Source organism: Anolis carolinensis, chromosome 1 (genome assembly GCF_035594765.1).
Source record: "Anolis carolinensis isolate JA03-04 chromosome 1, rAnoCar3.1.pri, whole genome shotgun sequence".
NCBI lineage: Eukaryota > Metazoa > Chordata > Lepidosauria > Squamata > Dactyloidae > Anolis > Anolis carolinensis.
Window position 1 is genome coordinate 366,186,153 of NC_085841.1, and position 16,488 is coordinate 366,202,640.

Genomic DNA, 16,488 nt, shown 5'->3' on the forward strand with positions numbered 1-16,488 from the left:
AATGCTGTGGGTGTGTCCTATCCCTATTTCAGCCATACATTTGTCAGAATTCCTCATGACATTCTCACCAAGAAGCTAAATATAAAACTGGACAATACTCCAGTGGAGTGGGTTGGCAATGAGTTCACCAAAAGGCATTTCTGCCCAATGGCGCCTCTTTCTTCTTCCTTCTGGAGACAAGAAGGGACTATTTGGAGACCATAAAGAGGGCCCTGTCTTGTATTGGACATCTTTATCATCTTTACTGAACATCTTTGGATGAAGGTTTAGAAGACAGGTTGATCATGTTTGCAGATGACACTATAATGGGAGGGATATAATACCCCAGAAGGCAAGATCAGGATCCAAAAGGACCTTCACAGATCAGAGAGCTGGTTGGCCAAAACTTAACCAAATGAGTTGCAACAGGAGAAATGTAAGGTTCTACACTTAGGCAATACAATTGAAATGCCCAGCAATAGGGTGGGTGGCCCCTGGCTTGAGATCCCATGAAAGGGATCCCGGGTCTTAGTAGCTCACAAGCTGAGCATGAGTCAACATGTGATGCAGTAGTGAAAAAACCAATGTGATTCAAGACTGCATCAAGAGGAGTTCTGTGCTCTTCCTAGTTGGGTGTGCAGCAGGGAGAGTCCATTGTGCGTAGAGCCATGATTCTTCAGTCATTCCACCATTGGGCAACACATGTCCATGCACTGCAACTTCTGCAGGTGAATCTGATGTTGCAGAACTTCTCAGTTCAACTCTGAACACATGTAAGACCTTCTATGAAGATGGAAGTCCCAAACGGACAATTTCAAAAGTTTCACCATTTTGGTTGGATTGGATGCCCCATATGATTGGTTGGGTTGGATTGTCTTACAGCAATCCTATTGACTGTAAACAACACACCAACTGATTGCATAGCAAGCTGTTTATTGTAGAATAGATTAAAAAGCCAAATAGGTAAATGGTAAAAAAATACAATCCAAAGAGTAGTGATGGAAGAATGTATTTAAAGCTTAACTTTAAATCCATATCATCAAACTGTAGAAATTCCATGGAGTAAGGCAGGTAAAAACAGGAAACAGCAAAACAAGACCATTGGGAAAACTTGGATAAAGTAATTCAGGAAGCAAACATTAAATCCCAAAGGCCAACTGGAACACCATAAATCCTTGGAAGCAGGGAACACTAGGAAATGTGAATCTTGGGTTAAGGCAAAGTTGCCTCCACTGAGAAATGAAAGCAACATCAATCAATAAAAGCCCTCCCCAAAATCCCCAACCATGAGAAATGCACTTTTTCCCCTTCTAAGACAGCTGGCTTATTACTATTTCTTTTCAATTGTAATCGAGCAGACCACCTGAGTTTTCCAGAGATTTCCCTATCTTTGCTGTGAAACTGTCTTCGGTTCAAGGTTATCTCCTCACTGCCAGATGGATACCCAGCCTCTGAATCGCTGCCAGAGTATAACTGCAGAACTCAGTGAGAGGTCATCTAAACCTGTCTCATCTACACTTAAGTCCGGCTGCTCATGCCTCTCAGTGAGACTTAACTCCGGCCCACATTCCTCAAGTGAAGCATCATTTTCTGCATGAAAGTCAGCCTCAGGCTATACAGAAGGAACAGACACAGATTGAACAGGCTGGCATACAACATGGGTGACCCATATTTATTTATTTACTTACTTATTTACAGTATTTATATTCCGCCCTTCTCACCCTGAAGGGGACTCAGGGCGGATCACAATGTACATATAAATGGCAAACATTCAATGCCATTAGACAAACGACCTATATAGACAACCACATATAGACAGACACAGACCCAATTTAACATTCCAGCTTCTGGCTTCATGAGGGTATGCTCGATTCTGGCCACAGGGGGAGTTGCCACTTTGCCATATACTTGTGACACCGAGTCCTTGATGGAGTACTTCCTCATCTTCCACATACTGCTGGAGATTTTATGGCGTTGTAAATTAGTTAAATTAGCCTCTCTGCATAAGTGGTACCTAAATTCCTACTTGACAGATGCAACTGTCTTTCGGCTGCATAGGTCAACAGCAAGCTAGACTATTATTGGTCGGGAGCTTACTTCGACCCAGGCTGACTTTGAACTCAACTCTCGGTCAGTAGTGATTTATTGTAGCTGGCTACTAACCAGCTAAGCCACAGCCCAGTCTTCCATCTCTATGATTCTATGTGAAATTGTGGAAAGTAGCAAATCTTAGATTTTGACTATATTTTAGGAAGTAACATGCCATAGGATCACATTAGAGGACATAGAGGGGCCCATCAAGACCTCTAGGGGGATGTTATCAAACCACTCTTAAGTGAACCCGTGGATATAAAATCCATTGGATAAGGGTGCCATACTCTACCATGGGCTTTTGTGTGCATTTTCCAAGCTTTCCTCAAATTCAAGAACTTTAGTGAACAATTAAATGTGTTTGGTTTTGTGTAGAAATACATATCTCCTTTAAAGTTTGGGCTAGAACCCGGAATTAATACAACTTCTCCACTGCTGCTTGTTCCGGTTGTTGGTGCATCACAAGCAAATGACTACTCCAGAGGAATAGCATTGGGGGAAGAAGGAGAAAGAGAAATTGTGGGTGGGAGAGAGAGAGAGCCATGCCTTCTTTGCAGAATGAGTCAGTTTGGGGTTTTTGGGGCCATGTGTCACCAAGGCAATTACTACTTTATGGAGGATAGAGAGACTCTGATTCACAGACAAAGGATTACTCATAGGGACAATAGAGTTGTAAACCCATATTTAGACTGGCCTTTCTTCTCGCTTCCAAATTCTATAATACCTGGTAGTGTGTATGTAACGAGGCTGATATTTGCACAGTCTCATTGAAGAAAGTGACGCAGGCTACAGGCCAAACAATGTCCTACTCTGGAAGTTTAAAATGGTTTCAAACTGTGTTAATGCGACAGTGTAGATACACCGTTGGAAAAACAGTGGAACTGTTTTACAAACCGATCACTGTCTGTTTTATTAATTTCAGATTCTCTGCTCTCTTTTTCTCTTCCAGCCCCAATGAACCCCCACTTACGTAAGTATTTGAAAAATACTGTGTTTCTACATGAATTGCTTGAAATGTTTGCTCCTGTTGTGATTTATCCACTTGTGCAAATCCTCACATTAATACAGGTTGGGCATCCCTTATCCTGACCAAAATACTCCAAAACTGTCATGGCTCGGTGCTATGGGACCCTTGGAGTTTGTTGAGTCACCAGCCAAAGACTTTGGTGTGGCACCAGCATTCTGGTAGACAAGGATAAAGGCCTGGTAAAACTAGAAATCCCATGATTCCAAAGCATCTAGCCATGACAGTTAAACTGGTGTCAAACTGCATTCATTCTACAGTGTAGACTTGGAATTCCATGAAAGTGTTGGCAAACAAAACCCTACTATTTCATATTTATGGCTAGACTCCATCAACACTGCCCTATAATGCAGCTTGAAACTGTATTATATGGTCAGTATAAACTCAAATGATATTATATAACAACATTCGGAAAAAAAAGTTCTGTTCCTAGTTTGTAAGTGTTATTTCCTGTTTAAATGTGTGGTACTTATTTTGAAAGTAGTTGTTATACTCGAGAAACTTAGTTTTTGTGGGCACTAATTAGGTTGAATTAGTCGAGACTCGATATGTATGGAAAAACGATAGCAAAATGTGCTATAACAAGATGTCCCTCTTGCAGAGACAAAGTTTTAGCAGTTTAACAAACTTTTTCCATATTTTTATGATAGAACCAAGTAGTAAATGGCATTTATAACCTAGAAACAAAAATCGTGTTACACAGTGTAATGCATTATATGCGTCTGCACTAACCAATGCAGTTTCTGCATTATAGAACAGTGTAGATGTGGCCAAAAGGCTCATCTTTGTTGTTGCGTAGTGGTTGTCTGAGTCTATAATGCCCTGTTGAATGTCCCAACCCTGGGCCTGGCTGCAAGGAGGATTCATGGGAATGTGGTCTCGGTCTGTTGGCAGGAGAATTCCACTGCGGCTTTGACGACGGCAACATCTGCTTGTTCACCCAAGACCCGAAGGACAACTTCGACTGGACGCGGCAGAACATCATCCTCCGAGACACAAAGTACACGCCGAACACGGGCCCCAGTGCAGACCGGACCGGCTCCAAGGATGGTAAGAGGCTGTTCTCGTAAAATTGAGTCCGTAAAGCAGAAAGGGATTGTGTGGGGAATGCTCTGTATAACAACCTTGGTCCAGATCTTGGCACCACAATTCAAGAGGGATGTGAACATGGTGTCCAGAGAAGGGCCACCAAAATAGCCACAGTGAAGTCAATGTCTCCTTTGATCAGCTAAATGCATCCATGTTAGTGGGATGAAGAATCCACTCCTGGTTTTATCCTTAACATGAGCTCTGTGGCTTTTGGAGAGCTCCATTCGCATTGATTCTAAAAGCCAAAGCAGATGTTCTCCTCCATTGCCTGGGGTGGGAGGTCCATGTGGTCCTTTATCGGCCTCCTGTCTGTGTTCTCAGCCTCAGGATCCGTCTTCCTCATGGCGTACGGTTTCTCCCCGTCTCCTCTTCCCTCCGTTAGGCTTCTTCATGTACATCGAGGCCTCCAGCCCCAGGAAGGAGGGGGACCGAGCCCGGCTCATCAGCCCTATCTTCAGCATTCCCCCCAAAAACCCCTACGGAGCCACCAACACCGCCTACTGCTTCAGCTTCTACTACAACATGTACGGGCAGCACATCGGTGAGTGGAATCCAGCCGTGCGTCATCCGATGACAAGTCAGCCTCCATGGGTTTTTATAAGGCAGGAATCATCTGAATTTCTCCCAAATGGAGTAGATTTGTGGAACTGGTCATTGAATGGTCAGGCAACAAGAAGGCAAGTGGCATCCAATGAGGGCCCATCTACGTTGCCATATAATGCAGATTCAAACTGCATTATATGGGCAATGTACACTCACATAATGCAGCCTAACTCCATTTAACTACATTATATGAGTCTACACTGACCACATAATGTGGTTTGAAACTGCATTGCAAATGGCCACTTCACCTAGCAGCAGCCAATCCTTCACCTAGCAACAGCCAATCCAATGACATCACAAAGGGCCACTTAACTTAGCGACAGCCGATCCAATGGCATCACAAAGGGCCATTTCACCTAGCAGCAGCCAATCCTTCACCTAGCAACGACCAATCCAATGACATCACAAAGGGCCACTTCACCTAGTGGCAGCCAATCTAATGACATCATCACAAAAGGCCACTTCACCTAGAGGCAGTCAATCCTACACCTAGCGACAGTCAATCCAATGACATCACAAAGGGCCACGGTACCTAGAGACAGCCAGTCCTTCACCTAGCAACAGTCAATCCAATGACATCACAAATGGCTACTTCACCTAGAGGCAGCTAGTCCTTCACCTAGTGACAGATGATCCAATGACATCACAAAGTGCTGCTTCACCTAGCAACAGCCAATCCTATACCTAGCGACAGATGATCCAATGATATCACAAAGGGCCACTTCACCTAGCGACAGCAAACCCAACAACATCACAAAGTGCCACTTCACCTAGCAGTGGCCAATCCAATGACATCACAGAGGGCCACTCCACCTAGCGGCAGCCAATCCAATGACATCACAAAGGGCCACTCCACCTAGCAGCAACCAATCCTTCACTAACGACAGCCAATGCAATCACTTCACAAAGGGACACTTCACCTAGCAGCAACCAATCCTTTGTCTAGTAGCAGCTAATCCAGTGACATTACAAAGGGCCACTCCACCTAGCAGCAACCTATCTTTCACTAGCGACAGCTGATCCAATAACATCACAAAAGGCCACTTCACCTAGTGGCAGCCTTTGTGGTACAAATGGACAGGCTGACTTTTACTTTGATTGATTGCTTGTATTCTTATCTCACTTTTCTCATTAACCGGACTCAGATTGAATTACAATATAAAATCCTAGGAAGCCTCCCTGCTCAGTCCTTTCCTCGCTGCCTTGGGGCAAACTGCAGGCTGGGGATGATGCGCCTTGTAGTCCGGATCCGTCTCGGACTGGGTTTGAGGGACGGTGCGGCGAGATGTCAGCTTTGCAACACATCTTGGAGCTTAGCTGTCTGTGAAGACCTGGAAACTGTTTTTATATGGCTATATACAGCAAGGGGATAGAAAGCTTTGCTGCGGTTTGTTAACCAGAGCCTCTTCACTTGGAGGATTATCTCATTTCTCTGTTAAAGAAAGACACCCAATAACATATAAAACTGTCCCAAAAGAGGACGTTCTGAGCGACGCTAGTAAGGCAAGGGCGGATTTGGAAAAGTCCTCTCCCTTTCCTGAGTGAATGCTGTCATGGTCATGGATGGATTTGACAGGGGAAGAAAGCCGCTGGCGAGGAAAATGCGGATGCCTTCTGGCATGGAAAGGATGCGAATTAGAGCCAGAGTCACATTTGCTAGCAATAGGGATTCAGGCAAAAGTAGGAAAACCACATGTAGTCGTACAGTTGCACTCAGGGATCTAGAAATTCTTTAGGGTGCCATCTACACTGTAGAATAAATGCAGTTTGAGTCCATTTTCACTGCCATGGCTGAAGCCAGTTGATCCGTGCAGACCATCATTGATGTGCATATAGGCACAATGCTCATGTGCATCCGCCCATATTTGATTGATTTGTCATTATTTATTTAATGTAGTTTATGTCCTGCTTTTTCATCATAAGGGACCCCAAGGAGCTCACATATGACATTAAAACATTATTATTATTGACACAACGACGTTGTATGACACAGCAAACAAGATAGATAATGTTGTCTACATTAAAACATTATTATTATTATTATTATTATTATTATTATTATTATTATTATTATGACACAGCAAACGAGATAGATATGCTGGATTTCGTATCACAAAATCACAAGTCGAACACTTCCCAAGTGTCTAGGACTGTGTGATGTATTTTCAGATGATGCGTGCAGATCCTAGCAGGGTGGCCTTTTGCAGTTGGCAGATCGTAATTTTGTCAATGTCTATTGTTTCCAAATGCCGGCTGAGATCTTTTGGCACGGCACCCAGTGTGCCCATCACCACCCGGACCACCTGCACTGGTTTCTGCCAGAGTCTTTGAAGTTCGATCTTGAGGTCCTGATAGCGGCTGAGTTTTTCATTATTATTATTATTATTATTATTATTATTATTATTATTATTATTATCCAAAATAAGATGGGATCCTTAGTTTTTGTGAGGCCTGTTGGAAACTAGGTGAGTGGGCTTTATATCTCTGTGGAATAATGTCCAGGGTGGGAGAAAGAACTCTTGTCTGTTGGAAACAAGTGTGAATGTTGCCATTGGCCACCTTGATTAGCATTGAATAGCCCTGCAGCTTCAAAGCCTGGTTGCTTCCTGGTTGTGGGAATCTTTCGCTGGGCAAGATTCCCACTTTTCCTCTGGGTGGGTCTTTGTCTTTGCTCTCATGGCTTGTTCTTGGCCTTGTATTACTAGCGATGATGGAAATGAACACAATCTGGCTTCCAGTATTTTAAAAACTCTTAAAATCAGGACAGTAAATAAAGAACAACACTCAGAAGACAGGGGAACTGCAGACAGGAAACAATCAGGGCCAGTTGATACCTCCCAAAAAAGGATTCCCCCAGGCAGGAAGCAGCAAGACTATTCAATGATAACCAAGCTGGCCAATTGCAGCATTAACACTTGCCTAAAACAGACAAGAGTTATTTCTCCCACGCTGGACATTATTCCACAGATAAACCCCACTTGCCTCGTTTCCAACAGACCTCACAACCTCTGAGAATGTCTGCCATAGATGTGGGTGAAACGTCAGGAGAGAGTGCTTCTGGAATGTGGCCATACAACCCAAAAACTCATAGCAACCCAGTACATCATCATCATTGTTATTGTATATTGCCCGTGACCTTTACAATGCATACAACAAAACATGAACAGAATTAACAAGGAATTTTTTTAAAACAAATTTTAATTTTTTAAAACACAAAAAATACATACCATAGACATACAAAACATTTACAATTCCCACCACCAACACGAGGATTGTTTTCTTTTTACATATTCATTTCTTTGTGAGACAATATTTATATCTTTATCCATTTTCATCCTATACACTATATAACATTTGTATCTTATTTCTTATGGCTTGATCTCCAGATTGATTCATGATCTAGTTCTTTAGCCTTGTCCATCTTTCTTCCATTTCTCTTGTTCTATTTTCATTAGTTTTTACAACATTTAGTTTCACATTCATAATTTCAAATTCCATTTGCTCCACCATATATTGGTACCATTTACTTACTGACCATTTTGATTTATCTTTCCAAGAATTAACAAGGAATTAACCCCCCAAAAATATTAAACACAGCTCGGAAACCATTTTACGGTCCTCTGTAAAAGCCAACTAAAAAGGCGCTAAAATTAATTTTTATACTACAATATGTTCCTTAATGAAGCGGGAATGTCGTTTCTTAGCTGCCAACGTAAACTGAGTTGCTGTGACAAATGGCCGGGTTGCCACTAACAATTCCATTACTTGTTTTCTGAATTGAGCAGTCCGTATACAACTGAATGATGGGTGATGCAAGTCTTTGTCCAGCATAATTGCTCCATATCCACAGAGGATACATTCTAAGGTGTGAAACTGAATAAACTGAATAAAATAATCAACCCCATTATTTTCAATGGGAGGTATGGAACCTTTTCACCCAGCACCAGAGTTCAGTCATTTCCACCTACAGCAGTTTATTTACAATGCTTGTACAAAAAGGGGGAAAGAACATTTCCCAAAAAACAAGGATGCTATGAAATAACAGAAGTCCATATATACAATAGATCAGGGGTCCTCAAACTTTTTAATCCGAGGGCCGGTCCACAATCCTTCAGACTGTTGAGGGGCCGGATTATCATTTGAAAAAAAAAAATACAAATAAATTCCGATGCACACTGCGCATGTCTTATTTGTAGTGCAAAAACAACAACAACAACAACAACAATGAAAGAACAATACAATATTTAAAAATAAAAACAATTTTAACCAACATACATTTATCAAGATTTCAATGGGAAGTGTGGTCCTGCTTCTGGCCAATGAGATAGTCAAGTTTATTAAGATTGTTGTTGTTGTGTGCCTTCAAGTCATTTCAGATTTTGGGTGAGCCTAAGTCCAAAATTTATTTATTTATTATTTATTTATTTACTGCATTTATTTACTACATTTGTATCACACCCTTCTGAACCCAAAGGGGACTCAGAGTGGCTTTTACAAATTATATGTACATACAATATATTATATTATTAGCATAGCACAATATTAGCATTATATATTACTATATTGAACTATACAACTATATTGTAATATTATTAGTAATATTATATGTAATATAGAATATATAATTAATATTATTATATGGTATTATTATTAGTGTTATATTGTATTACATTATAATATTATTATCAATATTATATGTATATACAATATATTATATTATAAAACTGAGGGCGGGGGCCAGGTAAATGACCTCGGAGGGCCGCATCCGGCCCCCGGGCCTTAGTTTGGGGACCCCTGAAATAGAGCAATAGTCCATAATTGCAAGGTAGAATCATAGAATCATAGAATAGTAGAGTTGGAAGAGACCACATGGGCCATCTAGTCCAACCCCCTGCTAAGAAGCAGGAAATCGCATTCAAAGCACCCCCGACAGATGGCCATCCAGCCTCTGCTTAAAAGCCTCCAAGGAAGGAGCCTCCACCACGGCCCCGGGGAGAGAGTTCCACTGTCGAACAGCTCTCACAGTGAGGAAGTTCTTCCTGATGTTCAGGTGGAACCTCCTTTCCTGTAGTTTGAAGCCATTGTTCCGTGTCCTAGTCTGCAGGGCAGCAGAAAACAAGCTTGCTCCCTCTTCCCTATGACTTCCCTTCACATATTTGTACATGGCTATCATGTCTCCTCTCAGCCTTCTCTTCTGCAGGCTAAACATGCCCAGCTCTTTAAGCCGCTCCTCATAGGGCTTGTTCTCCAGACCCTTAATCATTTTAGTCGCCCTCCTCTGGACGCGTACTGTATATACTTGAGTATACAGGTACTGTATATACTTGAGTATAAGCCTAGTTTTTCAGCCCCTTTTTTAAGACTAAAAAAGCCCCCCTCGGCTTATACTCAGGTGAAGGTCCTGATTGGCTTATATTTGGGTCAGCTTATACTCGAGAATATATGGTACATTTATTCTTTTTCTCTATTATTATTGGTATTTTTACATTTATTATTTTTCTCTATTATTATTACATTTATTATTGTACTCTATTATTGTTGCTACTATTACATTTATTTTACTTTATTATTATTATTATTATTATTATTATTATTATTATTACATTTATTACTTTACTCTGATATTATTATTATTATTATTATTATTATTATTATTATTATTATGTTTATTATTCTACTCTAGTATTTATTATTACATGTATAGTAGAGTTTCACTTATCCAAGCTAAATGGGCCGGCAGAAGCTTGGATAAGCGAATATCTTGGATAATAAGAAGGGATTAAGGAAAAGCCTATTAAACATCAAATTAGGTTATGATTTTACAAATTAAGCACCAAAACATCATGTTATGCAACAAATTTGACAGAAAAAGTAGTTCAATGCGCAGTAATGTTATGTTGTAATTACTGTATTTACGTATTTAGCACCAAAATATCACGATATATTGAAAACATTGACTAAAAAAATGGCTTGGATAATCCAGAAGCTTGGATAAGCGAAGCTTGGATAAGTGAGACTCTACTGTATTATTTTCCTGTATTTTTTATTATTATTATTATTATTATTATTATTATTATTATTATTATTATTATTACATGTATTATTTTACTCTATTATTATTAAAAGGATACATAAGCACATTTACATTGAAGAAGATGAGAATAATGATTTAATGAGAGTTAAACAATTTTATCTTAAATTAGAGCTTGATGTAAATATTCAAAAACATTTAATCTACTGTTGCCTCAATTAATGTAATTTTTTGGTATCTATTTTTATTTCTGAAATTTCCCACCCTCGGCTTATACTTGAGTCAATGATTTCCCAGGTTTTTTTGTGGTGAAATTAGATGCCTCAGCTTATATTTGGGTTGGCTTATATTGGAGCATATACGGTACATGAAATCCAGGAAATCAAGAACATGGGCATGAAACAAGAACTTTTCCAAGGCAAAAAGTAATTCAGGAACTTAGGCAATCAAAAGATATTTGAAGCACGAGCATGAGAGCTTAAACAGGAATATGATTCAAAGACAACATTGTCTGCTCTGGAGACACAGGTAAACTCCACTTAATTTAAGCCAGGCCCGACCAAGCACCCATGAGGTCATGCCTTTGACACCGAGGCCTCGGGGCCTTCTCATGGAGTCTTTCCAACCACCTAATTAATCTATCCTTGACTCCCTCCCTATGAAATCTAATATCAAAACTCCTCTTCTGCACCTGCAGAAGGCCTTGAAGGCTGATTCCCAAGAGAAACGGACTTCTCCCCAATAGCTAAGGAACAGACATTGGAATCCCAAACATCCCCATCTCTTCTGCAGTTGCCAGCATTTCTCTCTCCTTGCATTTCTCTCTGATCCGAGGCCTGCAAATCACCCTGATCACACACATCAATGGAAAACCCATCATGCCCCTTCTTGTCCTCCAAATCCGCAGCATGTTGCAGCTGAACCTCAACAGGAGGAATAATGGAGAAGGCGGAGTCCATGAGTCAACCAATGAAACCACGAATAAGTGAAACCATGGGTATTGTTCCTGTGGATAACGGAGACTGTGGTTTTGCATGATAAATCTGAATTCATGGGTACTTCATGGAGAATGATGACTGCTTTGCCTTGGCTACCATCATGATCAGAAATCCAGATAATAAGGTCATTTGGATGAAGAACTTAGACCATTATATAGCAAAATGGTGTTCCTTATATAAGATGGCAAAATTAAGCTTGGATTTGTGGATATTGGGGGATGACTGTACCTGTTTGATGTTCCATCGAGGGTGGTCATTAAGAATAAATAAAGTTACTATTGAGTTGTTGTATGTTTTTCAGGCTGTATGGCTATGTTCCAGAAGTATTCTCTCCTGACGTTTTGCCCACATCTATAGCAGGAATCCTCAGAGCCTGCCATAGATGTGGACGAAACGTCAGGAGAAAATACTTCTGGAACATGGCCATACAGCCCGGAAAACACACAACAACCCTGTGATCCCGGTCATGAAAGCCTTTGACAACACAAAGTTACTATTCTACGCAAGGATTGCATAATGCAATTGGTGCATTTATGCCATACAAACCTGATGTAGGAACCTAGAGATGTAGGAACCTCCAGGTCCTCCAGCGTAAATTTATGGCCAACTTCTAGTGGAAATCGACCATGAATCAGTTTGCAAAAGCTGACCAAATGCAGGAAAGGAGATTCTTAAAGAAACCGATGGACTTGGTTATGGTGAGATGCCTTCTGAAATGACGGATATCCCTGTGTTCATCTCTTTGCCTTCAAGGAACGTTGAATGTTTACCTGCGGTTGAAAAGCCAGACGACCCTGGAAAGTCCCTTCTGGTCTTCGAGCGGCAACAAGGGACAGGGCTGGCTCCAGGCCCGGGTCAATATACACCCCAACACTTCATTCCAGGTAAGAGCAATAGCCGTGTCTCCGCTATAGAATTAATGCACTTTGAGACCACTTGAATCGCCTTGGCTCAATGCTGCAGAATCCTGGGAGTTGTAGTTTGGGGAGGCACCAGCACTCTTGGGTAGAAAGGGCAGAAAAGACCATGAAATACTGCACATTCCATGATTCGATATCATTGGGCGACAGCAATCTAAGTGGGATCAAATGCCATTCATTCTATAGCAGGCCTGGGCAAACCTCGGCCCTCCAGATATTTTGGACTGTAACTCCTACCATTCCTAACAGCTGGTAGGCTGTTAGAAATTGTGGGAGTTGAAGTCCAAAACACTTGGAGGAAGGGCCCAAGTTGGCCCACACCTGTTCTATAATATAGTTATTAAAAAGTATTTCAATGAATTTTCTCAATCTTGTTTAAACTGGTTTAAATTCATCCATCACTTAAGTAGCCCTTGTTTGCTTGAATGTGATACAGAAATATAATCAATATATGGATGGGTGGATAAATGCAGTTTGAAAATGTAAGGCAAATAGACACAGAGGGAATAACTAGATAGACAAACTGATTGAAAACATGATAGAGACACAGACAGACAGACGTGGATAGATAGATCAAAGATGGATGGATGGATAGATGGATGGACAGACAGACAGATCATAGATATATCATAGATGAATGGATGGATGGGCAAAGCATAGACAGATCATAGATGGATGGATGGATGGATGGATGGATGGATGGATGGATGGATGGATGGATGGAGACAGACAGTCAGACAGACAGACAGACAGACAGACAGACATGGATAGATATAAGATAGATTGATGGATGGATGGACAGACAGACAGATAGACATAGATAGATAGATAGATGATAGATAGATAGATAGATGATAGATAGATAGATGAAAGATAGATTGGTTGGTAGGTAGATAGCCAGACAAACATGGATAGATTGATCGATAGATAGATAGAAAGATAGAGGCGCTCCATGCAGTCATGCCAATGGCCACATGATCTTGGAGGTGTCTTTGGACAATGCCGGCTCTTTGGCTTAGAAATGGATATAGGCACCAACCCCCAGAGTTGGACACGACTGGACTTAATGTCAGGGGAAAACCATTACCTTTACCTTCCCTTAAATTATTAACAGAATCATTGCAAACTTGGTCCCACGTTTCCATTGTCAACGCACCTCTTGCATACGCATGAGTTTGCCCGGTTCAGACTGGAGTGAGTCGGATTTGACAGTTTGCATTTCAGTCTTTTAGGAACATGGATGATATGGAGGATCCGGTTGTTAACATATCATGGCTTTTGAGTCAAGAGGGCTCCCTGGGGGAAGGAAAGCACTTTGTGAAACACTAAATCCTTCTCCTTGACAGCTCCTCCCAAGAATCTGCCTTCGCTGCTCCTGGGGGAATTCCGGGACTTAAACCCTCAACGCAATTGTTTTCTTCTTCTTTGCTCTCCAGGCCCTCCATTTTTATGGGCTGCGGAGCTGCACGGTTTCTTTACGCCACTTTAACTGCCAGGCTTCAATGCTCTGGATTCATGGGAGTTGTCATCACCCTTGCCAGGGGTTCAAATCTGCATGAAACTCCCTGTTGTAAAGCAGAAGGGATTCTCTACTCCAACTAGGGAGCCAAAGCTCTTCTTGCAATGACGTGGTCTCTCTCCTCAGGAACAAAAACAACACAGACACAAAGCTGTTCACTCCAACTGGAAGGCTTTTCTTTCTTAAGTTGCAGTAATAGTGCAAATTGTTTTGCCATATTTACAGCATGTACAAACTCCCTCTCTGTCGCACCTCAGGTTAGCTTCACCTTGCTAAAGATACCAGACTGCACACCAAAAGTAGTTTTTTGTAGTTTATTAGGAAATAGGGAAAAGATAGTTCATAAAAGGCAAAAGTTCAGTTCCAAAAGATAGTTACAAAAACAAGGCTGTAAGAACAAATCCATGGAAACATTAGGCATGAAACAAGGTCCTTAAACGAAGCCAGAGTCCCAGAAACGAGGATACATCCAGGCTACAAGATAATACAGGAAAGCAGTCTTGGTTCTTGATTCAAGCAAGGAAATTGCTTTGATGGAAGATTTCCCTCTCAGCAGACTGTTTTAATAGCATAACATGAAGGCATTTCTTTGCCCTTTGGCCTCCCTCTTATTTGCTATTCTGAGACTTCTGCGCAACCTCCGAAATTCCAAACGACTAGCTCGATCTAGAGAAGTGTCCTCATCACTTTCGCTTTCAAGGCCACAGGGCTTGTTAGTGTTATCAGGCTGAGGCTGGGAGCTGCTCTCCTTTTCTGCTTCTGGCACCTGAAAACCATCATCATTAACAACATCATTTCTTCCCATGGGAAAGCCTCCCTGCTCCTCATCTCACAGCAGGAACACCCTGCACCTGAATCCCATAATTCCCATCAGAGTCATCTTGAAAATCATCCTGAACCTGAATCCCATCATCTTGAAACTGCATCCCAGAATCCTCATCAGTCACACAAAGGCTGAGTCACAACACTCTCTCTCCCCTATCTTCATCTTCCAACCCTCATCACACCCTCATCATGTTACTACACGCCTTGGTGGGTAACCTCCGCAGAGAACTTGACAGGGGGAGTGTGACCCTGTTGGTTCTCTTGGACATCTCAGCGGCTTTCGATACCATCGACCATGGTATCCTTCTGGGACGGCTCTCTGGAATGGGTATTGGGGGTGTTGCTTTGCAATGGCTCCGCTCCTTCCTGGAGGGCCGTTCCCAGTTGGTGAAGCTGGGAGACTCCTGCTCGGACCCCCATTGACCTGTGGGGTCCCGCAAGGTTCTATTCTGTCTCCCATGCTTTTTAACATCTACATGAAACTGCTGGGAGAGGTCATCCGGGGTTTTGGAGTTAGGTGCCATCTCTATGCAGATGACACTCAACTCTACTACTCTTTTCCACCAAACTCCAAGGAAGCCCCTCGGATCCTTGACCGGTGCCTGGCCGCTGTGATGGACTGGATGAGGGTGAATAAGCTGAGACTTAATCCTGACAAGACAGAGGTCCTCCAGGTCAGTCGTGCAGCCGATCGGGGCATAAGGTGGCTACCTGTGCTTGACGGGGTCGCACTCCCCCTGAAGGCACAGGTCCGCAGCTTGGGGGTCCTCCTGGACTCATTGCTGACGCTTGACGCTCAGGTGTCGGCGGTGGCCGGGAGGGCCTTCGCACAACTAAAACTTGTGCGCCAGCTGCGACCATACGTCGTGAAGTCTGACTTGGCCATGGTGGTCCACGCCTTAGTCCCCTCCAGGTTGGATTACTGCAATGCACTCTACGTGGGGCTGCCCTTGAAGACGGTTCGGAAACTTCAGTTGATTCAGAGATCAGCAGCCAGATTAATAACAGGAGCAAATTATAGAGAGCGGTCAACCCTCCTATTTAAACAGCTCCACTGGCTACCGATAAGTTTCTGGGCCCAATTCAAGGTGCAGGTTATTACCTATAAAGCCTTAAACGGTTCAGGACCTGCCTATCTCCGTGATCGCCTCCTCTCCTACGAACCAACGCGAGCCCTGAGATCATCCGGGGAGGCGCTCCTCTCGCTCCCGCCTTTGTCTCAAATGCGGCTGGTGGGGACGAGGGAGGGAGAGGGCCTTCTCGGCGGTGGCCCCCATCCCGGCTTTGGAACTCTCTCCCTAAGGAGATCAGGTTAGCTCCTTCCCTGCCCATTTTCCGCCGGGAATTAAATACATGGATGTTCCAGAGCGCGTTTGAATGAACAGGCCCAATACAGCTGGCATTAGAAT

The 16,488-nt window shown here is 42.4% G+C and overlaps 1 protein-coding gene across 4 annotated transcripts in view; it reads left to right on the plus strand.

The window, feature by feature from the left end:
- mdga2 (MAM domain containing glycosylphosphatidylinositol anchor 2) overlaps positions 1-16,488 on the plus strand; it is a 514,926-nt gene that overhangs the window by 483,411 nt on the left and 15,027 nt on the right. For 2 of the 4 annotated variants that reach the window (XM_062968720.1, XM_062968721.1), the window contains exons 12-15: positions 2,993-3,040; positions 3,989-4,144; positions 4,566-4,724; positions 12,569-12,699. In XM_062968720.1, coding sequence (XP_062824790.1) covers positions 2,993-3,040; positions 3,989-4,144; positions 4,566-4,724; positions 12,569-12,699 — 494 coding nt within the window. The remainder of the gene's footprint in view (positions 1-2,992; positions 3,041-3,988; positions 4,145-4,565; positions 4,725-12,568; positions 12,700-16,488) is intronic. The other 2 variants (XM_062968722.1, XM_062968723.1) reach the window with 1 other exon arrangement.